This window comes from Vulpes lagopus, chromosome 20 (genome assembly GCF_018345385.1).
Source record: "Vulpes lagopus strain Blue_001 chromosome 20, ASM1834538v1, whole genome shotgun sequence".
Lineage (NCBI taxonomy): Eukaryota > Metazoa > Chordata > Mammalia > Carnivora > Canidae > Vulpes > Vulpes lagopus.
The window spans coordinates 5,847,684-5,874,837 of NC_054843.1; the positions used below are offsets into that span (position 1 = coordinate 5,847,684).

Sequence of the window (27,154 nt, forward strand, 5' to 3'; positions counted from 1 at the left end):
GAATTTCAGCCTTCCAGTGAAGGATTAGTCAATTTTCCCCAATTTGTGGTACAGTCTTTGTCCCAACGTTTTATGATGAAATTTTCAAATATACAAAAAAAGTTGAAAAAATTTTTAAAGATTTTATTTATTTATTTGAGAGAGAGAGAGAGAGAGGGAGAGAGAGAGCACGAGTAGGGGGAGGAGCAAAGGGAGAAGCAGGCTCCCCACGGAGCCCCACGCAGGGCTCGATCCTGAGACCCTGAGATCATGACCTGAGCCGAAGGCAGATGCTTCAGCAACAGAGCCACCCAGGTGCTCCAAAAGTTGAGAAATTTTAGGGAGAACCTAATACCCACCATGCAGATTCTACAATTTATATTTTCACTAAATTTGCTTTACTCCATATTGTTCTGTCCCTCTTCCCACCCCATCTATCCATCAGTTCGTCTTCCCTTTTTCATTTATTGCAAAGGAACTTGCAGACATCAGTACACTTCCCCCTAATGCTTCAGCATGGACGTTAATAGTTAGAGCTCAATATTTGCTTATGGTTCTATTTTTTTCTTTTGAGGTAAAATTTGCATCTGATGAAATTTACAGATCGCAAGCGAACTGTTTGATGAGCCACACCTGCGTAACCCATGCCCCATCAAGACTTGGAGACTCATCATCACCCCATAGATGCCTTCGTGCCCCTTCTTCTCCTTTCCTGCCTTGCCTTTTCCACCGTGGCTCAGTTGCGCCTATTCTAGAACTTCCTAAAAATGGAATCACGTGATATTTACTCTGGAATCAGGCTTCTTTCACTCCAAATCATGTTTTTGAGATTCATCCATGTTATTGTGTGATCAGTTGTTCATTCCTTGCTATTGCTGAGTAGGAATCGAACGTATGAATATACCATGATGTGTTTATCCATTCTCCTATTGGTGGGAAGCTGGGATGTTCCTATTTTTGGCATTATGAATAAAGCTGCCACGAACATTCTGGTACAAAGGGGTTTTTTATGTGTATGTGTTTTCATCGCTTTTGGATAAACATAGTACAATTTTGAGTTTCTGTAGCAATGGACAAAATTGGAGATGGTATATTTTTAGAAAGGTAAAAATTTGGCTCTTATTAGTAGGAAAACTATATGTTTCAGTCAGATAGATAACCAAGAAAAGTTATCTTGTTCAAAGCCAGACCAGCATGAACACACATGTGTTGAGTTATGGATCAGGGATTGTCCAGAGCTTTCTTTTTTTTTTTTTTCTTTTGTCCAGAGCTTTCTAACAAACTCTTAGCGGTGAGAATACCCACCTCCTGACTGAAAGAAACACGTCTGGTTCTCAACCTCTTTATCCCCTGAGGTTAGAACAGCACCAGCACATAATGGACACTCAACAAATACTTGCTAAGTGAATCAAATGAAAGATTTGTGCACTGGTTACTCAAGCAGTTTTGGGAGAGACACGACCTAAATTGCGTGTTTTAGGAACACCTGCCCAAACATGCTTTTCAATCTCCAAGGCCCCGGAGAATGACTACAATATTACAGTACGCCGCTGATCTAACCATTCTAGACATTTAAGAAACAACTGAGGAATTCAGCAGTACCTATTAAATTAAAATGTAGTATTTCCCATGTCCTAGCAATGCCATTTTTAGTGCTTACCCCAAAGAAACTCAAGAGAGCACCAAGAGGAAAAGATGAAGGTGATCCTAGCAGAATTGTTTGCAATGGTGCAAATTGGTAAGAGCCCAGGGTCTCCCAGTAGGGGGTTGGTTAAATCAACTGTGTCAAATCCTGCTTTGTAGGCCCAAGACCTCCTTTACATGGACCTTTATTTTTTAATTTTTTTAAAAGATTTATTTATTTATTCATGAGAGACAGAGAGAGAGAGGCAGAGACACAGGCAGAGGGAGAAGCAGGTTCCATGCACCGGGAACCTGACGTGGGATTCGATCCCGGGTCTCCAGGATCGCACCCTGGGCCAAAGGCAGGCGCCAAACCGCTGCACCACCCAGGGATCCCATGGACCTTTAATATTAACATGAAAATAAAAACCTTTGTGAGGGAAGGAGGGATGAACAGTCAGAGCACAGAGGATTGTTAGGGCAGTGAAACTAGTCGATGATGGGTAGTATATGTCATAATATATAAATATTTGTGGAAACCTACAGATTGTGAATCACCAAGGGAGACCTCTAATATCAACCACGGACTTTGGGTGACTGTGATGTGTCAATGAAGACTCATGGGCTATAATAAAAGTGCCACTCTGGTGGGGGATGCTGATAGTAGGGGAGGCTGTAGCTTTCTGGGAAAGGGGAGATATGGGAAATCTCTACCACTTCTGCTTAATTTTGCTGTGAACCGCTCTAAAAAATTGAAATCTTTTAAGAGAGATTTTTTTCTTAACCTCAAAAATTGTCTTCTCATACTCAAGTAAATTCCACCAAGAACTGTGTGTGCCTTTCTCATAAATATATCAAGATATTGTGACAAATGGAACATATTATATATGTAAAGTTTGTGGGAGAAATCTTGACTTAAAAATTATGCAACTAGCTGTTTAGTTTCACAAATATGCAATAATTTCCTTGTGAATGCACATAATGCCACTCAATTGCACACCCAAAATAGTTAAGATGGTAAACTTTGTGTTAGGTGGGTTTGACCACAATGAAAAACAAAACAAGTTGCTCTGGAGTGAGATGGGGCAACCTGACTGGGTCACTTGTTCCCCAGGAAAGCTAATAAAAAACACATGATACTTCCCACTTTGGTGAAGTTCACCCTCCACACTTTATCACAGAAATCTTCACAGCAGCATTCCTCGTTCATAGCAGTAAAAACTAGAAGCAGATGTCCATCCACAAGAGAATGGACTACTTTATGGATATCTATCCAAGGGCATATTAAACAGTACTTAAAAATGAGGGGATCCCTGGGTGGCGCAGCGGTTTAGCTCCTGCCTTTGGCCCAGGGCGTGATCCTGGAGACCCGGGATCGAATCCCACGTCGGGCTCCCAGTGCATGGAGCCTGCTTCTCCCTCTGCCTGTGTCTCTGCCTCTCTCTCTCTCTCTCTATCATGAATAAATAAATAAAATCTTTAAAAAAAAATGAGTGAGAGGGGCACCTGGGTGCCTTTGCCTCAGGTTGTGATCCTGGGGTCCTGGGATTGAGTCCCGCACCGAGCTTCCCTCAGGGAACCTGCTTCTCCCTCTGCCTATGCCTCTGCCTCTCTCTGTGTGTCGCTCATGAATAAATAAATAAAATCTTTAAAGAAAATGAGTGAGCCACAGCCATTACAACAACAGGGGTGCACCTAAGACAGTACTGTAATGAGTGAAAAAATGTTGACAAAGATAATTGAGCTTTCCTTTATTTGCTTCCAACCGCCTACCCAGACCATTACCTGTGCTTCTTTGCTCTGCCCTGTGTCCACAAATTCTCAGTCTGTGGATTATAGCATAGGTGCCTTTTCTGCAGCTGGATTTCCACTAGCTTCCTCCAATGGGGCTGGCAGCAGGACATCACAGGGCACGAAGAGAGACAGTTGGAGTATTTCTCTCAGTGCTTCTGGCAGTGGCTGTGATAACTTCCACAGCTCCAGCTCCTCATCCAGTTGTCTGGCTCTCACTGGATCTGGTGACAGGTTTGCTCCCTTGCCCCAAAAGGTCTAGAAGGCAATGGCTTTCCACTGATGCTGGTCTCTGGGAGCCCCAATATCCTTTGTTGGTTCCTTCAGTTTTGCTCACAACTTGGAGTTCCTTCAATGCAATCTCCTCATTTGAACCACAGAGTGGACTTCAGTTTTCTGGAGAGATCCAAGCTGATATAATAAATACATGGGTATGATCCCATTTTTACAAAATTCAAGACCAAGGAAATTAAACTGTATTTTATTGAAGGAATCCTATAGGTCTAGTAAACCTATATATAAAGAACAAAGCAAGTGTCTGATAAACATATGGTTCAGGTCAATGAGTGCTCCTGGGGGCCAATCCAGGAATAAGACATTGTATACAAAGTGTACAATGTTCTAGTTCTTTGGGAGGTGTGTTCAGAGGAGTTGATTTTAATATCGGGCTTCATAACTTACATCTATATTATATTCTTTTATGCAAATCAAATTTAAAAGTCAGGAAAGTATAGTGGAACAAATCTGCTAAAACATAAGAAAAAGAAAAAAATCTCACAAACAGAAGACTGAAATTGACATTATAACCTAATGTTATGCAGTAAAGTGTTTGTCACAGTCCAGAGGCAGGAGAAAAATCCTTTGGCTTATCTCTAGGCTATTAAATTTCCCCAAATTTCTTTTTTTTAATTAATTAATTTATTTATGATAGTCACAGAGAGAGAGAGAGAGAGAGAGGCAGAGACACAGGCAGAGGGAGAAGCAGGCTCCATGCACCGGGAGCCCGATGTGGGATTCGATCCCGGGTCTCCAGGGTCACGCCCTGGGCCAAAGGCAGGCGCCAAACCACTATGCCACCCAGGGATCCCCTTTCCAACTCCTAACTATTTTTTAAAAACCATGTTTACTGTATCATTTTCATACAATAAAATTCACTTATTTTTAGCAATTGGTTTGATGAGTTTGACGAACACATGCAGTCAGATAATCACTGAAGACACGGAGTATTTAAAAAAGTCCCCTCATGCTACTTTGTAGATGACCGCTCCTCCCACCCTCAGCATCTGGAAACCTCTGATCTGTTCTCTGTCTCTATAGTTCTGCCTTTGTAAAAAAGTCATATTCTATATATGGAATCATTAAATATGTAGCCTGTTGAGTTTGGCTTCTTTTACTTTGTGTTCTTGAGGCTCATCCAAGTTGTTGAGTGGCTCACCTATTCATTCCTTTTTTTTAAAAAAGATTTATTTATTCATTTATTTGAGAGAGAGAGAGAGAGAGAGAACAGGAGGAGGAGGAGGAGCAGTGGGAGAGGAGGAGAGAGAGAATGTCGAGCAGACTCCCCACCAAGCAGAGAGCCCAACAGGGGCTCGATCCCAGGACCCCAAAGTCATGACCTGAGCCACAACCAAAAATCAGATGCTCAACTGACTGAGCCACCCAGGAGCCCCTCACCAGTTTGTTCCTCTTTACCACTGGGTACATTATATGGCTGTACTCCATTCACAAGTTGAAGGGCATGTTGGTTGGCTGTTTCCAGTTTTTAAAGATTTCATCACTAAGACTCTTATAAATACTCACACATAGGTTTTTTTTCTTAATTTTTTTATTTATTATTTATGATAGTCACAGAGAGAGAGAGAGAGAGAGGCAGAGACACAGGCAGAGGGAGAAGCAGGCTCCATGCACCGGGAGCCCGACATGGGATTCGATCCCGGGTCTCCAGGATCGCGCCCTGGGCCAAAGGCAGGTGCCAAACCGCTGCGCCACCCAGGGATCCCTCACACATAGGTTTTTGAGAGAAGATACATTTTCATGTTTTCAAACTAAGCATGACAGAGATTGGCCAATGGTCCCCAAGACATTGGTGGTACCCAAGATGACCCTCAAGCTTGATGACTCACTAGAAGGACCCACAGGATTCAGAAAAGCTGCCATACTCATGGTTGGATTTTATTACAGCAAAACATGGATGAAAATCAGCAACAAAAAAGGCATATGGGGCAGAGTCTGGGGGAAACCAGGCTCAAGCTTCTAGTTGTCCTTTCCGAGACTCTCCAGGGGAGTCTCACAGGTAGCCCTTAATTCTTCCAGCACTGCTGTGTGACAACATGTGCAAAGTATTGCCAACCAGGGAAGCTCACTTAAACCTGGATGTCCAGGGTTTTGTATTGGGGGTCAATCATGTAGACATGTGGTGCCCATGTGACTCTCCTCAGCCTCTCAGACCCTAGTCTCCCAGAAGTCAAACTAATACAATTTGGCCAAAGCCTGAAGCACACAAGAGAGAGTGTTCATCATAAATCACATTATTAGCATAAACTCTCTGGTGTGGTCCACAGCCAACGCACACAAAGACACTATTATCAAGCAGGCTATTCCAAAGACTCAGAGGTTATCTCCCAAGAGCTGGAACAAGGGCCTGTTCTAAACACCTTGGAATATGCAAATTCTGAGCAGCTCAGGCCTGAATTAACCCTTTTCTGACTAGAATGCATATTTGTGTGAGAAATTGCCAAGTTGTATTTCACAATGCCTGTATCATTTGGTATTCCCACCATCAATATATGAGAATTCCAGTTGTTGTACTCTCTGTCATTTTCTATAATTAGTTTTTTTTTTTTAAATGCAGTCATACTACTTATGAGTGTAGGGGTATCCCCCTGTGGTTTTAGTTTGAATCTTCTTAATGATCAGTGATGTTGAACATCTCTTTATGTACTTCTTTGTCATTCTTGATGAAGTATTGAATTACCCTTTCGTCTATTTAAAAAATTGGTTGTTTACTTTTCATTGAGTTTCGGGTGTTCTTTATATATTCAGGATACAAGTCCTGTATCAGACATGTGTTTCACAAATGTTTCCTCTCAGTCTGTGGCTTGTCTTTTCATTCGATTAACAGTGTATTTCAAAGAGCAGAGATTTTAAATTTTTTATAAAATCGGGGGTGGGGAGACATTGAGATGGCCCCAGTGATCACAGTCATGTTGTTGTGCAATCCTCCGTCCCTGAGGGTGGGCAGGATCTGTTACTTGTTTCTATTTTTTTAAGATTTATTTATTTATTTGAGAGAGAGAGAGAGAGAGAAAGAGAGAGTGAGCAGGGAAGGAGCGAAGAGAGAGACACAAGCAGACTCCCCTGCTGAGTGGGAAGTCCAATGCAGGGCTTGATCCCAAGACCCTGAGATTAAGACCTGAGCTGAAACCCAAGAGTTGGGTGCTTAACCAACTGAGCCACCCAGGAGCCCCCTGTTACTTATTTCTGACCAATAAAATGCAGCAAAGCGATGGGATAGCACTTTGGGATTATGTTACAAAGATTGTCATTTCTGTCTTGCCAGTAGACCTTATTGCCTTCTTGGCATGTACAATTTGGTGAAGCAAGCAGCTGTGCTGAAGACCCACATGTGAAGAAACTGAGGACAGCCTCAGCCTAGCTGAGGACAGCAGCTAGGGACTGAAACTCTCAGTCAAAGAGCCCTCCAGGAACCGACTCTGCCAGAAAACCACATGGGCCTGGAATGGATTCTTCCCCAGTTATGCCTTCAGATGAGACCTCAGCCCTGGCCAACACTTTGATTGGAGCCTTGAAAGAGAGAATGACTCTGAGACAGGATCTAGCTAAGCCAGAGCTGGGTTTCTGATGTACAGACACTGGTGTCTCACTGGTGAGATAATAAATATGCATTGTTTTAAGCCACTAAGTTTTGGGATAATTTGTTATGTAGAAATAAATAATAAAAAGTTTGACGTATCAGCTTCTTTTTATGGATAATACTTTTTGTTTTGTATTTATGAAATATTTGCCTAACTGAAGAATATAAAGATTTCCTCTCAGAAGATTTATAGGTTTAGGTTTCTATACAGGTCTTATCTCCATTCTGTGTTAGTTTTTATTTATGATACAAGGTATGGGATCCCTGGGTGGCGCAGCGGTTTGGCGCCTGCCTTTGGCCCAGGGCACGATGCTGGAGACCCGGGATCGAATCCCACGTCAGGCTCCTGGTGCATGGAGCCTGCTTCTCCCTCTGCCTGTGTCTCTGCCTCTCTCTCTCTCTCTCTCTCTCTCTGTATGACTATCATAAATTTAAAAAAAATTTATGATACGAGGTATTTTAACATAGTGATATCCAACTGCTGAAGCACTGGTTTTGAAGACTATCCTTGCTCCACTGAATTTCTTTTGCATCTTTGTCAAAAGCCATTTGGCTATATTTGTAATGCATCTGTTTCTAGACTCTACTGCTTCATTGATTTTTGTGTCTATTCTTTCACCAGTAGCAGACTCTCAATTACTACAATTTATTTCGAGTTTTGAAATCAGGTGATATAAATCCTCCATCTTCCTTTTCTTCCTTCTTTTTTAAGATTTTATTTTGAAGTAATTTTTACATCCAACGTGGGGCTGGAATTCACAACCCTGAGATTGAGAGTCTAATGCTCCACCACCTGAGCCAGCCAGGAGCCCCCAACTTATTTCTTTTTCAAAATTGTTTTGGTTATTTTAGTTCCCTTGCTTTTACATATAAATTTTAGAATCAATTTGTAATATCTACAAAAAAGCCCACTGGATTATTGTAAAATATGCATAACATAAATTTTACTATTTAAGCCATTTTCAAGTGTACAGCTCAGTGGTGTTAAATGCTTTCCTAATGTTGTACAACCACCAACAGAGTCCATCTCCATAATTTTTTAATTAAAAAACCCCAAAACTTTATACCTATTAAACAGTAACTTCCCATCCCCCTTACTCCCAGCCCCTGACAACCATCACTTTCTGTCTCTGTGATTTTGACTACTCTAAGTACCTTACATAATTGAAGTCACGCAGTTTGTCCTTCTGCACCTGGCTTATTTCACTTAGCACAATGTCTGCAAGATTCATCCCTATTGTAGCATGTGTCAGAAATTTCCTTTCATTTTAAGGCTGAACAGTATTCCACATTTGGTTTATCCCTTCATCTGCTCATGGACACTGAGGTTGCTTTCATTTTTTCACTATTGTAAATAGTGCTGCTAGGAACATCAGTGTACAAATATCTTTTCAAATCCCTGCTTTCAATTATTTGGGGTATATACCTAGTAGTGGAGTTGCTGGATCATATGGCAATGCTATGTTTAATTTTTTGAGGACCCTACATACTGTTTTCCACATTTTCCACATGGGGAATTTACATTCCCACCAACAATCGCAAGTGTTCTAATTTCTCCCCATCCTCATAAATACTTGATATTTATGATTTTTTTAATAGTAGACATCCTAATGGATATGGGGTAGTTATTTTGTTTTGTTTTTTTTTAAATTTTTATTTATTTATGATAGTCACAGAGAGAGAGAGAGAGAGAGAGAGAAAGAGAGGCAGAGACATGGCAGAGGGAGAAGCAGAGGGAGAAGCAGGCTCCATGCACCGGGAGCCTGATGTGGGATTCGATCCCCGGTCTCCAGGATCGTGCCCTGGGCCAAAGGCAGGCGCCAAACCGCTGTGCCACCCAGGGATCCCTGGGGTAGTTGTTTTACATAGTTTTTTAAAAGTAGGCTCTGCACCCAACATGGGGCTTGAACTCATGACCCTGAGATCAAGGGTCTCATGCTCTACAGACTGAGCCAGCCAGGAGCCCCAATTTCATTGTTTTGGTTTGTGTTTCCCCAGTGATCACTGATGTCGAGTGATCTTTTCATGTGTTCATTGACCATTTGTGTATCTTCTTTGGGAAAATGTCTAAGTCCTTTGCCCATTTTTGAATGGGGTTGTTTGTTGTTTATTGTTGAGTTCTAGGAATTCTCTCTACTGTATTTTGGATATTAATCCTTTATCAGATATATGATTTTCAAAACTCTCTCCCATTCTCCCACTGGGATTTTGATTAAGCAAAATGTGGGCCAGGCTGGGAGAAGATTGTTGTCTCAGCCCATTTAGGTGGCTATAACAAAAATATCATAGACTGGGTGGCTTATGCATACACACACACATACACACACAATATATATACACACACAAATATATCTATATATCTATATATATTATATATATATGGCATCTGGGTGGTTTTGTCAGTTAAGTGTCTGCATGATCCCAGGGTCCTGGAATGGAGCCCGAGACCCTCATCAGGCTCCCTGCTCAGCAGGAAGCCTGCTTCTCCCTCTGCCTGCTGCTCCCCCTGCTTGTACTCCCGTCCTCTCTCAAATAGGTAAATAAAAATACATGTATATATATGCTATACTGCGGCTCCTGCCTGGCTCAGTTGGTAGAGCATGTGACTCTTGATCTCAAGGTTGTGAGTTTGAACCCTATGTTGAGTGTAAAGATTACTTAAAAATAAAATCTTTGGGATCCCTGGGTGGCGCAGCGGTTTGGCGCCTGCCTTTGGCCCAGGGCGCGATCCTGGAGATCCGGGATCGAATCCCACGTCAGGCTCCCGGTGCATGGAGCCTGCTTCTCCCTCTGCCTGTGTCTCTGCCTCTCTCTCTCTCTCACTGTGTTCCTATCATAAATAAATTAAAAAAAAAATTAAAAAAAAAATAAAATAAAATCTTTAAATATATATAAATATATATATGTATGTATGTATGTAGGCTATACAAGACAATTTAAGACAATTGGAGAAATTTGAATATACACTGCTTGGTAGATAGCCTTGAAAGGTTGTTTGTTTTCCTGGGTGTGGTCATGGTATTGTGATTATGTAGGACAATGTCCTTATCCTTTATCAGTACCTATTGGATTATTTGTGGTGTTAAGTCATAATGTGTGTGATTTAATCTCAAATGGTTCAGTAAAATAAATGCATAAAATATGCAAATGCAGCAAAAAAGCTAACAATTGATGAACTACATGAAGGATATATCAGATTTTTTTGTACTGTTCTTTCAACTTTTCTATAGGCTTGAGAATGTTCAAAATAAAAAGTTGTGAGGGGAAAAAAAATCAAAACAGAAGAAGAGGAGGGGCATCTGGGTGGCTCAGTGGTTGAGCGTCTGCCTTCGGCTCAGGGCGTGATCCCGGGGTCCTGGGATTGAGTCCTGCTTCAGGGCTTCCTGCAGAGAGTCTGCTTATCCCTCTGTCTGTGTCTCTGCCTCTCTCTCTGCATCTCTCATGAATAAATAAATAATTTTTTTTTAAAAAAGAAAAAAAGAGAAGAGAAACATTACTTGGTTAATAAAACACAGTTATTCTTGTGCTTTGGCACTGGTATATTTGGCACTGCATTTATATGGAATCTTGAAATAAATATTTTTAAAATGTGGATAATTTTGCTGAGGCATCTAAATTTAGATTACAAGGTAGCCACGGAGAAATGTTTGCCCCCTGAATCAGACGTTGAAAAGGTAGAGTTTTATTTGGCAGGGCGTGCCTTACCTACTACTGGCCAGAAGAAAATGTTTTTCCTACGCTAATCATATTTGAATCTTACAGTACAACTATCCAAGATGCCCTCCTTGCTTACAGAACAGGCGTTAGGACGAAGTTGTCACTTTCTGGGAATGTTGGAAGAGGCAGAGGCCATATAGACAGTGAGAGGCTAGCTTGGTCCTGGGGACACGGAAAGGATCTAACTTGTATATACTTAGTTGTATGTGGAGAAGCAGAATGTGGAATGGGGAGTGTGAATGGAGTCAAAAGAAAGGGCTTCGAAGAGACACAAAACGTTTTATGGCTGAGAGGGGTTCAAAAATAACATGTCCACTTATCGTTGAGGATTCTGAAGACAGAAAAGCTCAAAGAAGAAAACGACCCTAGGGGAGCCTTGGGTGACTCAGTCAGTTGAATGCTGGACTTTTGATTTCAGCTCAGATCATGATCTCGGAGTTGTGAGTTCCAGGCCTGTGCTGGGCTCTGTGCTGGGCGTGAAGACTATTAAAAACAAAAAACAAAAAAAACAGGGGCACCTGGGTGGCTCAATGGGTTAAGCATCTGCCTTTGGCCCAGGTCATGATCCCAGAGTCCTGGGATGGAGCCCTGCATCAGAGTCCCTGCTCAGAGGGGAGCCTGCCCCTCCCTCTCCCTCTGCCATTCCCCGTTCATTCTCTCTCTCTCTGTCAAATAAATAAATACAATCCTGAATAAAAGAAAAAAAGAAAACAAATGAAATATCCTGCCGCACAGGTTAGCATGTGGGTCTTTATATGCCTCCCAGCTGTTTTTTGTGCATTAATAACAGTGATGATGACGTCGAACAAACGTGTCTGGTGCACTAGCTGTGTGCCAGGTACTGTTTTAAGCAGTAACCCACGTTTTCTTGGTTGCTGCTCAGGGAGACTGGGAGAACCTAAGAACGATCGCTCTCCTCTCTTACCTACAACCAGTCACGGGTTCACCTGACTTGCCCAAACGACTCCTACGAGGTGGGGTCACAGTCAAGTCCCTGTCCTCTGACCACACAGACATTTGTGTAGAAAATGCTTTGAATGTTTTGTAAAAGGGAAACATCCATTGAATATTGTTTTGTAAGATTTTTTTTTTAAAAGTCAACGTAAGGGAAGATGAAATTTAAGTCCAGTCAATGTATTTATGCTATAGGGCTTTTTGTTCTACAGAAATGGATACAAAATTTATGACGTTATCAATTCAAGTTTGCATGTAACAATCCTTTTATCATTTCAAAGACCTAATTATCTTTATGAGTAACCCAATTAAACCAAAAGCACATTCTCTGAACATCTCAGTTAGTAATGGGATCAATGAACAAATTCAACAAAAAAAATTGAGGTCTTATATTCTAGGCATGCTGCCTAGGACATGTATTATTTCCCTTAATTCTTATGCAAATCCATGTGTAATTATTATCATTTTAATTTTTTAGATGAAGTGAACCGATTTTCCTCAAGGTACCCCAGCTAATGAGGGTACAGTCATGTGGTAGCTTTGTAATGTGCCAACTTGCTGAGCTGAATTGCATTTTCTAGAATTCTCCTCCTGTGCGTATCAGTTAGAGTGGGCTACAAAAGACATTTTGTACCAGGTTGCGTTTTTCTTATAAAAACCTTTGTGATTCCATTGGGCCTACGTGAATGGTCAGGACAGACTCCTCATCTCGAGATCTTTAACTAGAGCACATCTGCAACATCCCTTTCGTCAGGTAACATGATAGATTCACTAATTCTGAGGGTTAGGATGTGGCGAGACATTATTCTAACACATACCACAAGCACCATGAAGTTTTTTTCTTTTGTCTCTTCCTTTTTAATATAAGCTTTTTAAAAAAGATTTTATTTATTTATTCATGAGACAGAGAGAGAGACAGAGACAGAGACACAGGCAGAGGGAGAAGCAGGCTCCATGCAGGGAGCCCGACGTGGGGCTCGATCCCGAGTCTCCAGGATCACACCCTGGGCTGAAGGCGGTGCTAAACCGCTGAGCCATCCAGGCATCCCCTTAATATAAGCTTTTTATTGAAGCATATGCCATAAGCATATGGCTCAATGAATTTTTCACCAAGTGAATACATCTCAGATTAAGAAAGAGAACATACCCGAATTCCAGAAGCATCCCCCAGTCACTATCCCCGCCCTAAGGGTAAGTAACCACTATCCTAACTTCTTCTTCTTCTTCTTCTTTTTTTTTTTTTTAAGATTTTATTTGCTTATTTGAGAGTGAGAGAGAAAGCATAAGCAGGAGGGGTGGGGGAAGAGGGAGAGGGAGAAGCAGACTCCTTGCTGAGCAGGGAGACTTATGTGGGGCTGGATCCCAGGACCCTGGGATCATGACCTGAGCTGAAGGCAGACTCTTAACCGAGCCACCCAGGTGCCCCTAACCACTACCCTAACTTCTAATGCCACAGGCTGTTTGCCTGGTTTTGAACTGCATGTCAATGAAACAATACAGTGCGCACCCTTTTGTGTCTGACTTCTTTGCTCAATCCTTATGTTTATGAGTCACTTATGTTGTACCTTCATTCCTATTCCCTATAGTTTACCATTATTACGAGTGAATTCCAATTCACTTAATCATTCTGCAGTTGATGGGCATTTGGTTGTTTCCAGTTTGAGGCTATCATGGGTAGTTCTGCTATGATCGTACTTGCTCGTGTCTTTTGATGAACACATGTATTCATGTCTGTGGTGTTCAACTGTGACGGCTTGCTCACTGGGCACATACACGTTCAGCTTTGGCAGGAAGTTTGGAAGCCACAGTCCTTCTCCACACAAATCCCTTCCACTTTCTCTCTCTCTTTTTTTAAGATTTTATTTTTAAGTAATCTCTATACCCAGCATGGGGCTCGAACTCACAACCCCAAGGTCCAGAGTCATGTACTCTACTGAGTGAGCCAGCCAGGTGCCCCATGGATCCCTCCCATTCTTAAGCCATTCCTGAGCCTGGCCCTCATTCCCAGCCTCTCTGTTACTCTGTTCCGGCCCCCCCCACCCCACATACCCCAGGAGCAGGTGACTAGGTGAAGTCCGGTACTGGGATGAGCCTGAGGATCAGAAGACTACGTCTGCCTCATACATGCCTTGGTTGAATTTCAAGACGATGTACTTGTAATGACCCTTGGGTCAAAATGAAGTGTTAAATAAAGGCCTGTACCAAAACGTCTGCATCACAGGAGGTATTCAGAAAATTACTGTGGTGCTTTGTGTTTGGTGGCAGGACAATAAAGCCTCTAGAAATGTCAGGTGGACGAGAGGACCAGGAGGGTTAAAAAAAAAAAAAAAAAAAAGAACCCAGGAGACTGGAAAAAAAACAAACGCTTCTCCCATCCAGCGAAGATTTTGCTTCACTGGTGGTAGGCTGTATATTCTGCAACCACAGGTTCTTGTGGGAGTGAAGAAAGCTCTGGAAAGCCATGCTTGACTGGGCTCAAACAGGCAGGTTATGTGTCTCTCGCTTTACGCACCTGTCAGTTTATTTCTGGGTTCTTTGTTGTTGGGTAAACTTTTTACTTACAGGTCAAACCATCTCCATCGTTGTTTTTTTTTTTTAATTTTTATTTATTTATGATAGTCACACAGGGAGAGAGAGAGAGAGGCAGAGACACAGGCAGAGGGAGAAGCAGCTCCATGCAGGGAGCCCGACGTGGGATTCGATCCCGGGTCTCCAGGATCGTGCCCTGGGCCAAAGGCAGGCGCCAAACCGCTACGCCACCCAGGGATCCCAAACCATCTCCATCTTAATGAGACTACCATGCAGTTACAGTACTTAGGGAGTTACAAAATTTTGAGAGAATTCAAAGTAGTGGGCTGGTCATTACTTTTTTTTTTTTTTTTTTTTTTAATAAAGATAAAAGAGAAAGCTATAGAATGTATATTCCAGCAAGTCCAAAGTTACCGAGTAGAAAGCATTAGCCATTTGGGACCAAGATCTGGTTCAAGGGAAACTACATATTTTATTTATCTTGTCATCATGAAATCGAATTCCTGGATTATTTACTGCAAAGTGCAAGATGTTCTCCTGTCATATTCTGCTCTCTGCAAAGCCTTTATAATTAAATTCTGTGGAGTGTGTGACCTTTGCGAGGTTAGATTTTGGCATAGCTTGTTTTATGGGCTTTGCTGCAGGAAATTGTATCCTTTAGCCGCCGTTGTCATGGAAAATGAAGCTACTCACAGAAACTGTAACGAACATACATCCACTTTGGGATCATTCTTGCACTATCTGTGATTGCGTTAATTTTGTGTGATGTCCTCTGTGTAAGTCGTATGAATACGTGGCCTGGTCAGGGTGCTGGTTCCTGCTGTCTTAAAGGCCAGTGGGGGAGCTAACCCATGTCTAACTCACTCAAAGCCCAGTACTTCCAGAGTCCAGGCTGGGTCCTATAAGAGGGAAGGTTCATCCCGTCTTCTGCTGTCTTGTAGCTGGAAAGATCTGCTGGGAGCAGGAGCCAGGGCTCTGGGAGTCCCAAGCTTGGCAGGGATAGGTCTCTCCAAGCTTCGAGTACACATTCTTGCTGTTGCAACTCCTTTCCCCAGCTTTGCGTAGGCACTTCTGGGTGGCTTTGTGTTAGTCTTCCAAGACTGGCGGCCTATATAATACCATCTAGCCTAGGCCATCAGGGGATGAGGTCAGGGTCAATCAAGTATCGCTTGCACCCAATGTCCTCCTTCCCTGGAGACCTCGAGGGAGGAAGTGGCTGGCTCAAGGCAAGATCTGGGATTCTGGGTTCTTAACTCAAACATCATCTGAACTTCATCTCATTACCAATATCCATATCTTAAACCTTTGGTGGCTTTTAAGTTTTAAATTGATTGTGTTAAATTGTGCGCTGTTGTACTTTTTTTTTTTTCCCTGCTCTAGGTCATACTTGACCATAAATAAAAAAAGAGGGACCAGGAAGCTCTGTCAGCTTGCAAACAGGGGAGTTGCTTCTGCAAAGAGGTGTCAAATGTCATGTCAGAAAATGGGAAGGCCTTGAGGTGGCACTTAGCTATTGTGTAACCGGTCACAGGGGAATATTCCCCAGTGAGATGACCCAGTGACCTTGGAGCTCTACCTTTTTCCCCAGACCCACCTTCTTGGACTTTCCTTCCATCCTTTGTTCTGTCTTGTAGACTTCCTCTTGGGCCTGCTGGGTTTCCCCCCTAATCCCAGCAGCTCCCAAGACTCACCTCCCCATCAGGCAAGGCCAGTTTTCTTTGCCTCCTCCTCTTTGAGATCAAGGCTGTGTTTGCTGGAGGGGGAGGTGAGAGAGTCAGGGAAGTAAGCTCTCCCCTGCGGGGGGGCTTGGGCGGGCCACCAGGGCCTGGGGTCACTGTGTGGCCAGGGTGGAGGCAGAGGCCTCTGCAGGTCCATGGGAAAGGCTCAACAGGATGTCCCACCCCCATAGCGGTCTGGCAGTCTCCCTAAAGCAGCCTCCTTTCCTGCTCCAGAACACGCTCTTTCCACCCGCCCTTCCTCTCTCCAGGCTCTGATTACTTAGCTCTGCCTTTGAGAGGATGCAGGAGGCCCTTCTTCCGTGGGGCCACTGTGGGGAGTGGGGGGAGGTTGTGGAGAGGAAGAAAGCATTCCTGGTCTTGCAAGCTCTTGTTTGGGCTGGCCCCATCTCCAGGTATGTCATGAGCCAGCAGGTTGTTGTGGGCTCTCCTCGGACTAAATCACCACGCCATCAAAAAAATGTATAAGTGAATATTGAGAGCATAACCGTCTCGTATTGGAGGGACTGTTTAGTTGAGCAATTAAAAAAAAATCCTACAAATGTTTAGCATTCACCTACCATACATTAGGCTTCGTTGTAGCTCAGAGAGCAAAACAGACAACAAATCTCTGCCTGCCTTCATAAAGTGGGAGGAGACAGGCGATAAACACAAATGACGAGCACATTTTACAGCTGGTTAGAAGGTCAAAAGTGCTGCGGAGAAAAAGGAAGCGGGCAGGACAGAAGGGAAGTGGGGGCACAGGGTGAGGGCAAGCTGTACCGTATTTAGGGTAGTCAGGGAAGGTCTCACTGAAAATGTAACGTTTGAGCCAAGACTTGTCGGAGGTGAGGAACTGAGCTGTGTAGTGTTCTGGGGGAAGAATGTTCCTGGCAGAAAGAACAGCAAGTACAAAGGCCCTGAGGCGGTGTGACGTGCCTGGAATGTCTGAGGACGGACCTTCAGGGCGGCCAACGTGACTGGAGCAGAGTGAGAAGAGGGAACAGTAGTGGGACGAGGAGTCACAGAAGCACCAGACAGGCCAGATCATGGAGGCCTTGTAGGATTCCGGCTTCTCCCCTGGGTCAGATGGGGGCCATCAGAAGGTTTTGAGAAAGGAGGACAGATCTGCTTTAAGTTTTAACAGGACCCCGCCGGCTGCCTGTTGAAGATCGGCTTTTCTGGGATAGACAGAGAAGCAGGAAGACACTTGGGAGGTTGTTGGGCTCATCTAGGTGAGAAGGGCTTTATATCCTAGCTAGATTCTGAAGGTGGTCTCACCAGGCCTCACTGGTGGGTTGCATGTGTGATTAAGAGGTAATTCTAGGACTTTGGAAAAGACTATTAACAAGGACCATAGGGCAGCCTGGGTGGCTCAGAGGTTTAGCGCCTGCCTTCGGCCCAGGGCGTGATCCTGGAGACCTGGGATCGAGTCCCACGTCGGGCTCCCTGCATGGAGCCTGCTTCTCCCTCTGCCTGTGTCTCTGCCTCTCCTCTCTCTCTGTCTCTCATGAATAAATAAATAAATAAAAATAAAAAAAAAATAACAAGGACCATAATGACTTGGGAAAGGTTTTGTGAAGCAAAGAGTTAGGCATCTAGGTAGATCCTCCCAAGCTGGAGGACCAAGGTGTACAGAGGCAAGGAAGAAATAGGGGAGCAGAGGGAGAGAGAACTGGAGGGGATGCTTCGGACAGTTCCACTGCAGGCACCGTCACGGAGAGCGCAGGTACCTACCGGAGGTCTGGAAGGCAAGAGAATGCGTAATCCATGGGGGGAAAGGGAGGAGAGTTAATGAAGCTGCTATTTACAAGGGGGTGGGCACGCCGGGCTCCCTCCCACGGCTCCATCTGACTCGGAAGAGATAGAGGTCCTAAAACCCAGAGGGGTTTCCTGTAGGGAGAGAGGGCTGTCCCAGACGAGCTGTGGCTTTTTTAGAGAACCCACAGCCACCACCGACCTGCGGCTTGGCAGGAGAGGCACTGGGAAGATAGAGACCCACCCTTACCTCCCCTCCTCCCACTCCTCGGTCTCCCGTGGGGGCCTCCTACTGCCTGAGCCGGAGGACAGGAGAGCTCCACGCCTGGAGCAGTCACCTTTCCCGCAGATGCCCCCGGGGGTAAAAGGGTGGAAAGCAGAGCATCCCACACAGCTTTAAAAGGAAGCCTGGAGTTTGGGCTTAGGGGATAGGGAACGAGATGGGCTCGAATGGAGAATATGTTAAGCTGTATTTAAGGCAGTGTAAAAGCAGTGATAGGATTCGTTGGGTAGGGAGTCAAGGAGACCTTGGAGGAGACTCGTTGGTGGCTGAGGGAATGGAGGAAAAAAAATGATTTTTTACGTCATAGTATCATGTTGAGAGCTGGGCGTCGTTCCAAGAGCTTTGTAGGCATTTTCTCGGAAATGTTCACAAACGACTCGTATCCTAGCTATCTTGTGGCATTAAATAATATATGCAAATGGGCTCGTGCAGGGGGCAGGATATGGAAACACCACATGTTACCTACTGTTGTTAATCCCTATTTTAAAGATGATCAAACCTCAAACACGAACACTGAGCCAGGGTGTTTGCTCAGCTAGTAAGTGGCTTTCAAAGACGGACACGTTCTGATCCCAGCTCCCACCTCCCACGTGCCCAAGGTCCCTCTCGTCCAATCACACTTTGTTCTCTCCAACGCCCTGAGAAACATTTCAAAAGAACTGGTAAGACTTGGACACAGACACGGGCCAATGCCTGCAACGTGGGAGCACGCAGGGATAGAAGCCAGGGACCAGGGAGAGGCAGATGCCAGGGAGGGGAGGGATGAATGTGGAAGCAATTTGCTGAAGGAGGCAGGGACAAGCAGCATTCTGGGGGACAGCTGGTTGGTTTGGATTTAAAGGGAAGAAGAGGTCCCGAGGGAAAGATGACCCTGGAGGAAGTGGAGGAGGAAACAGGTTTAGAAAATTTCCAGAACTTGCCTATGGATGTAAACTCTTAAAAAAGGGGAAAAAATAATAATCCAGTGGACCTTCCCAGTTACCACTTAGGAGCCCCCCAAAGCACTAAGTGTGAAAAGCACAGCTGGAAAATGGGGAGCAAACTAGACTTAGGGGCAAGCTTGAAAGAGTGAAACCGTGAGACGTGTGAGCCCTAGACACTGCAAAGAAAACTGTATACATAATTCCAGTCCTAGGAATCACACGCAAGGTCTACTCGTTGACTGAGGGCTTATCCACACCCAGACACCTTCTTTGTTTTAGCTAGTTTTTTTTTTTTTTTTTGGTTTGTTTGTTTGTTTTCCCAAAGTCTTCTTGGAGACCTCTCAAGATATTAACTCCTTCACTTCCAGGGGATTTAGCTCCCAGAAGCCCAGAAACCAGTGTTTACCCCATACTGCCTGTCTGAGAGGTCTTTGATACAATTTTTGTTGAATGAAAGAAATGATGCAGGTTTTTGCGTGCACTTGACTTCACCTCCTTGTCCTGATTTAGTTTGGTGGTATCGCTCTTCTGTAGGTCCGAAACCCTCTACTTTATTATGCTGCTATGGTGCGTGTACTAACAGTGCCTGCCGGCTGAAAGGAAATTCAGTCAAGGTATATTTGCACCAACGCACTGAGACTAGGACTGGAATTATGTATACAGTTTTCTTTGCAGTGTCTAGGGCTCACACGTCTCACGGTTTCACTCTTTCAAGCTTGCCCCTAAGTCTAGTTTGCTCCCCATTTTCCAGCTGTGCTTTTCACACTTATTGCTTTGGGGGGCTCCTAAGTGGTAACTGGGAAGGTCCACTGGATTATTATTTTTTCCCCTTTTTTAAGAGTTTACATCCATAGGCAAGTTCTGGAAATTTTCTAAACCTGTTTCCTCCTGCTTAAAATGAGGACAAGAGAGTTCAACACAGAGTTGCCTGTGATAAAGGAGATGGTGCACATAGTCGTGCATTTCCAATCTCCGCTCTCCCGCACCCTCTGTGTGGTGTTGTGTGAGTCCCCTCCTCTTCAGGCTCTGATTCCTCCTTTGTGAAATGTGGCAAGGGGAGAAAGAGTTCTGCCGAGCATGGGTTGGGTCTAAGGTAGCTGGGTCCCAGGCGGGCTTGCAGCCTTGGCTATGGGTCCTCAGGCCCTTCTGTCTCCCTCAGCTGGGAAGTGAGTATATATGTATTTTAAAGATTTTTATTTATTTATTCATGGGAGACAGAGAGAGAGAGAGAGAGAGAGAGAGAGAGAGAGAGAGAGAGGCAGAGACACAGGCAGAGGGAGAAGCAGGCTCCATGCAGGAAGCCTGATGTGGGACTCGATCCCGGGACTCCAGGATCACACCCCAGGCTGAAGGCGGTGCTAAACCACTGAACCATCCGGGCTGCCCAGGAAGTGAGTATATTAATGGCATCTAAGATCAGTGATGCTTATTCAGGAGGGGGGTTGCCTGCCAAGGACTAACACATCCTAGTTCTCTTCTACTGGATATAGGTGACACCATTACAGATGACGTCATTAGCCATTAAGATCTTCTGGCCTTTGCTTATCTAGCAACTTTTCTAGAATTTAGCTTTCCATATAGCTTTCCCGTGGTGCGACTCGAGTTATTTCCATTTACCCAAGAGCAAATCTTAGTGTTTGCATTTGGAATGGTTTGGGTTCAGCATGGGGTGAACGTATACATGATTTATGCTTTGCTTGGAGACTCCTGGCAGGTCCTCCACTGTGGACCTGCTGATGGAGAGTATTTTCTCTTTTCCAGGTGGCAGAAGTGGGATCAAATCTGGGTCTCTTGTCACTTGAGAGTTGAATTGGGAAGATATTCCACCTTTTGTCAGAATCTTTGTGTCTCTTTCAAATCCACAAGCAGTACTTTTCAGGGACATCAGAGGAGGTTGCAAAGGGATTAATTAGCAGGGCTTTTGCAAAGGAAAACTGTCCTCAACCCTGATGCCTCATGATGGTTACCAGGCTGCTCACAGGGGAATTGTAGTCTTGGATGATGACCAGTACTTGAGAGATGAATTCTTATGTTTTGGGGGCTTTTACTTTTATGACGTTGTAACAAAGTAAAATATGCCGGGCACCTGACAGACTCAGTCAGCGGATCGTGGGGCTCTTGATCCCCGGCTTCTGAGTCCTGGGGTTGTCTGCCCACATTGGGTGCAGAGATTGCTTAAAGAGAAAATCTTTCAAAACCAAAACCAAAACCAACCAAACAAAAAACCTCCAAAGTGAAGTATGCAACTCTTGGGTCTGTCTTTGAGAATGTTAGTCTTCCTTTCATGTCTTTTTCTTTTTAAAGATTTTATTTATTTGAGTGAGTGAGAGCATGAGTGGTGGGGAGGGGCAGAGGGAGAAGCACACTCTCTGCTGATGCAGGGCTTGATCCCAGGACCTTGAGATAACCAGCTGAGCTGAAGGCAGACACTGACTGAGCTGCCCCGGTGCCTTTTTTTTTTTTTTTTTTAAGATTTATTTATGAGAGAGAGAGAGAGAGAGCGCGCCACAGGTAGAGGGAGAAGCAGGCTGCATGCAGGGAGCCCAATGCGGGCTCGATCCCAGGTCTCCAGGACCACACCCTGGGCTAAAGGCAGCACTAAACCGCTGAGCCACCCGGGCTGCCCCACCCCTTTCTTTATGTCTTTATCTCTTACTAACTCGAGTAATCTTGTAGCATAGATCATACTGTCCCACAGGAATACACGCACTGTAACTTCAAATAATCAAGTTGTGCCAAGTAGTTACTCATTTTAACAAAGGAGTTACAGCCTGTTTGTCCTTAGTTGGTGGCACAACCTTGACCCACTCAGCCCCATGCTTGACTTTTTTGACTCTTCTCATCCCACTTCAACCTCATTGTGCTGACATAACCTCCAACTATTTCTTTTTTTTAATTTTTTTAAGGATTTTATTTATTCATGAGAGACACAGAGGCAGAGACATAGGCAGAGGGAGTAGCAGGGAACCCAATGTGTACTCGATCCTAGGACCCCAGGATCATGCCCTGGGCCCAGTGCAGATGCTCAACCGCTGAGCCACCCAGGCGTCCCCCTCCAACTATTTCTGATCCTGTCTCTGCCTCTTTGTCCTTATGTCCACTGCCTTAATGCATCTTCATTTCTTTCCTATTTAAAGGGTCATCTAAGTGGTTTTCCTGCCTCCTGGTCCTAGTACTCTCAAATCAATCCTAAAATTAAAACAAGACTCTTCTGGGCTTACAGAACCTCTCATTTTTTTTTTTTTTTTCCTTCTCAATTTTAACTCCTGACTTCATGGGTCTCCTCCACACCTCCAAAGTCACCTTAAGCAGTCATACGAAACTTGAGTTCCTTAAACTTGCAGTGTTACTCATGTCTTGGCTCTGGTTGTTCAGATGCCCGGAATCCCGTTCCACACAGAAGCTGGAGAGGCTCTTAACTCTTGTAACTCCCCCTCCCACAGGCAGGTTGATGTCCTTTCTGCCCTAAATGTTGTCACGATCTGCTTACATCTGTTTCTCCCAAAAGACACTGAAGTCTTTGATGACAAGAATGTGGCTTGTTCCTTTTGTGTGTGTGTATGTGTGTGTGTTTTTTTTTTTTTTTTTTTTTGGGTCTCACTTGATAATGCGCTGAATTAACAGATGTAAGAATACATGACTGATGCACCTGTCTGAACACGTTTGGGTTGTTCATTCACAGACACACAGAAGAACCTTTGCTATCTGGTGTAGATAATCATAAAAACTGGCACGGGGCGCAGTGCTTATCCCTATACGCTGGGCACGCATTAACCCACGGGGCTGTAAATGCTCACAACGCTACGAAAGCAGGCACACACACACACACAAAAAAATTAAAAAAAAAAAAAAGCAGACACACACACACACACACAAAATTAAAAAAAAAAAAAAAAGGGAAAGAAAGCAGACACAGACAGGCATCTACGGTTTACAGGTGAGGGGATGCTTGGGCTCAGGCCCAGCGCCACAGGACCCAGGGTCGGCCCCACCTGCGCCTGCCCCGAAGCACCACGTTTGAGCTCCACCTGCAGCGGGGGCGATCCCACGGAGCAGGAGCTGGAGGGACTGGGGGGGGGGGTTTGCTCTGCTCACTGCTGCTCTTTCAGGCTCAGAGTGTGGGATGTCCCCGCACGTGCAGGGGGTCCGCGGCCCAGCACAGCCAATCGGGCGGGGCCAGAGATCCTCGCCCGCCGCTCGGAGCGCTCCAGCACGGGCGCCCCCTCCAGGGCTCCCCCGGGTGTGCAGCCCGTCCTCCGGGGACCGATGCCCGCCCGCCCGCCTGCCTGCAGGAGGTGCCCGCTCGCCCCCACCCCCACCCCCACCCCCGCTTCCCGATCCGGCCACGCCGTCGCCGCTTCCAGGCTGCGTTGCATCCTCCCGGTCCCCTTCTGGCGGCTGCACGGCGGGGGCTGCGGCGCGGGGTGCCTGCTCCGTCCTTCGGGGCGGCGGACGTCGGCCGTGCCCGCGGGGGCCCGACGAGCTGCTCCTCCGAGCGGGGGCGACCCCGCCGCACCGGCCGCGCGTCCCGGGCTCCCCGCGCTGGGCTCCGCACGAGGGCTGCGTGCGCGCGTGTCGGGGCGTCCCGGCCGCCCCCGCCCCCGCCCCCGCGCGCCCTCCGCCGCCGCCGCCGCCGCCGCCGCCGCACAATGGCCGGAGCCGCCTCACCGCGCGCAGGGATCCCGGCCACGCGCGCTCCCCGCCCCCCCCCGCCGCCGGCCCCGGGCCGCGCCCCGCGCCCCGCGCCCCCCCGCCCCGCCGCCGCGCCCCTGACCCGGGCTCGGGGGACGCGCGGCGCCGCCGTGGGGGCGCCGGGGGCGCCGGGCGGCCGCCGCGCGGGGACTACTTTCGCGGCCGCGGAGGGACTACTTGGCGGAGGCGTCGGCGTGGCGGCGCGCACGGCATGGCGGCGGCGGCGGCGCGCCAGGGGTAGAGGGACGCCGGCCCGCTCAGGCCCCGGCGCGGCCTACACGCTCCGCTCGCCCGCTCCCGCCCGCGCCCCCGCGCCCCCGCGCCCCGCCATGGCGGAGCCCCCGCCCGCCCGACGCCCGGTGCCCCTCATCGAGTCGGGTAAGCCGCGCCGCCCGCGCCCTCCCCGCGGCGCCCCCGGCCCGGCCCCGCCGCGCGCCCTCCCCGCCGCGCCCGCCCCTGACCCGACCCTGTCTCCCCGCAGAGCTCTACTTCCTCATCGCCCGGTACCTCTCGGCCGGCCCGTGTCGCAGAGCCGCCCAGGTGAGTGCGGGCCGTGCGGGCCCGGGGGCGGCGGCGTCCAGGGCCCGGCCCCGCCGCGCCGCCGCCGCCGCCGCCGGGGGTCGCGGGGTGCAGGGCGCCGCCGGGGGGGGACCCGGGTGCCCCCCGCCCCCCTAACTGCGCGTCTCGTCGGCTGCAGGTGCTGGTGCAGGAGCTGGAGCAGTACCAGGTCTGTGCTTCGCGGCGCCCGCCGTGCCCGCCGTGCCCCCTCCTCCCCGCCGCCGGGGCCGCTCGCCCAGCCCCCCGCCCCCCACCCGCGCCCCCCGCCCCCCCCCCGCCCCCGCCCCCGCCCCCGCCGGCCCCGCGCGGTGGTCACTCGTGTGCGTCCCGTGCCTTTGCAGTTGCTGCCGAAGAGGTTGGACTGGGAGGGCAACGAGCACAACAGGAGCTACGAGGAATTGGTGAGATGTTTGACATTTGGCGTCTCCGCTCCCCCGCCCCCCCGCCCCCTTATCGGGGCTCCCGCTCGCGGGGCGCAGTGACCGACCGGTGCTCGGGGCGGGGTACGGGGGGTGGGAAGGGTGGGGGGCTGCGTTCTGGGGACAGCAGCACGTCCGCATTGGGGTTTGTTTTGCTTTGGGGCGGCCGGGTTTGTTTTGGGAGGAAACGGCCCCGGGCAGGGGCAGGGGCAGGGGCGCGGGGCGGGGGGCGGGGGCGACCCTGCGCCGCGGTTCGCGGTGGGGTGGGTCCCCCAGGTGCGGCTGCCTTTGGTGAGAGCCGGCAGCGCGCGTGCGCGGGGCGAGCGGCGCGCCAGCCACTCAGCGAGCCGCTCTCATCCTACTGTTGTCGTGCCCGACTTGTAACTCGACCTCTGATTGGTCCTCTCTGCCTCGCCCCGCCCAGCCCCTCTAACCACTTGTTCCCTAGGAATAGAATCGCTGGTGTCTGAAAGGTGGAGGAATACGTGAGCGTGTTTTTTCTTTCTCCTGAGCAGCGTCCTAGAAACCTCGCTGCCGCGACCCTGTGCCGCTCCTCCAGGACTTTTGCCTCTCAAAGCTGCACGACACTTGTGGGATGTGGGATGCCTTACAAAACTTAGCGTGATGGATCATTGTGTTGACCTTGCTTGTCCGTAGGGTAACACAGGCCCCAACCATGCGGTGTGTCCCACGTTAGAGCCTCGTCCGCGTAGATGGCAGGTCTCCTTTCGTGGCACTTTGTCAGCTTTCTGAGTCGCTCTCCGTGCACAATTCGGTTTCATCCACTGCTTTGTCCTATGATGTCAAACATTCTTTTAGGGAACTGGTTTTTTTTTTTTTTTTTTTTGCCAGTTTGTGTTCCAGGAGGAAGGATTTTGGTTTTGCCGGGCTGTATCAGCATCCCGTAGAGCAAGACAACCGAGGATGGAAGGAAACAAAAACTCGGTGATCTTTTACTACAGTTCTAATACCTGTAACAGAATTTGGTAGAAGGATAGGATCACCGCTCTTGAATTAAACGAAAGGACGGAAAGGAAACAAAGGGGATTTGTTCATCTGTATGTAAACAGTTAGGTATTATTGGCAGAACCCGGGGAGGGTTAGAGGATGCTGTTTGAGTCAAATTTAGTGTTTACTGATGTAGAGTTTTTGGAAGCAGACACTTAAACTGAATAGTATTTCCGAGAAAGTTCTAGAAATCCTGCATCACGGCAGAGTTGAATTTATTTTGATATTTGAGTCTAGGGAATGTTTGAAGGACTACTTGCTTCACTGCTGCTGTCGGTGAGAGAAAATAGTGTTCTCCGGGAAGCAGAAGAGCATTATTGACAATGCAGTTGTGCTGTGGAAGAGAAAATTGTGCAAATTTTGAGATGCTATAATTACTGGAAAACTTTGTTACATTTTTGGCTTTTCCGTTAGAATCGCTAAAACCTTATTTAAAAATCTGTTTACGATTACCCCAAATCTCTGATACATTCCTGTGATGTGGCTGTGAGCGAGGTCTTTGCCCATCACCTGGCTCATTGGGTCTGGTGGGTATCCTCTTTGTCCTTTGCCCTCTCCCACCTGCACTCTCTCCTAGCAGGGAGTGACAGGATGAGCTTCTTGTATACAGAGTTACTCTTTTGTCAGAGTATGCTGGTAGCTTCTAGTTCTCCAAACCTGATCTGCTTTTCTGTTTATTAAGTATTTCAGGTATACACAAATGACAATACTGTAATGAAGCCTGTTGCCAATTTGCTAGCTTTACTTTGGCTTCTATTTGAAGTATTTTTTTTATAAATTACCAGTGGAAATCTTCAAACCTAGAAAGATAGAGTGAACCATTCACTAGGTACTCCTTATCAACCTCAGTGATTAGCAAAGAATGTTGCATTTGTTAGCTCTCTCCCTTAAGCTGTATTGTTTTAAAGCAAATTCCAGACATTCTTTTATTATTGGTTAATATGCTGAAGTATTTTAAAGTAAATCCTAGACACTACATTTCCTCTAAATTCTGCAAAGTGCATCTCGAAAAGGTGGAGCTATTTCTTGGGCCACCACAGTGCCAGGGTCACACTTAAAATCCAAAGAATAATATTCTTTGATATATATGTAGATTTACTTGTATATGTAGTCCATTCTCAGATTTTCATCTTGTTCCTTGGATTTCTTTTTATATTTAGTTTGAATTAGGCTTTAGGCACCATCCATGTGTTGTACTGAATTTATTTTCTTTCCTTTTTTTTTTTTTTTTTTTTAATCTTCTATAGTTTTTTCTCCTGTACCATTGATTTCCTAAAGACGCTTGAGTTGGTCAGCCTATAGGGTGTTTCACATTTGGGTTTTATCTGATA

The 27,154-nt window shown here is 46.6% G+C and overlaps 1 protein-coding gene across 1 annotated transcript in view; it reads left to right on the forward strand.

The window, feature by feature from the left end:
- The first annotated feature begins 23,956 nt into the window (after positions 1 to 23,956).
- Positions 23,957 to 27,154, forward strand: part of BRWD1 (bromodomain and WD repeat domain containing 1) — a 124,477-nt gene continuing 121,279 nt past the window's right edge. The window contains exons 1-4 of the mRNA XM_041735251.1: positions 23,957 to 24,216; positions 24,320 to 24,378; positions 24,536 to 24,565; positions 24,738 to 24,797. Coding sequence (XP_041591185.1) covers positions 24,168 to 24,216; positions 24,320 to 24,378; positions 24,536 to 24,565; positions 24,738 to 24,797 — 198 coding nt within the window. The 5' untranslated portion in view covers positions 23,957 to 24,167. The remainder of the gene's footprint in view (positions 24,217 to 24,319; positions 24,379 to 24,535; positions 24,566 to 24,737; positions 24,798 to 27,154) is intronic.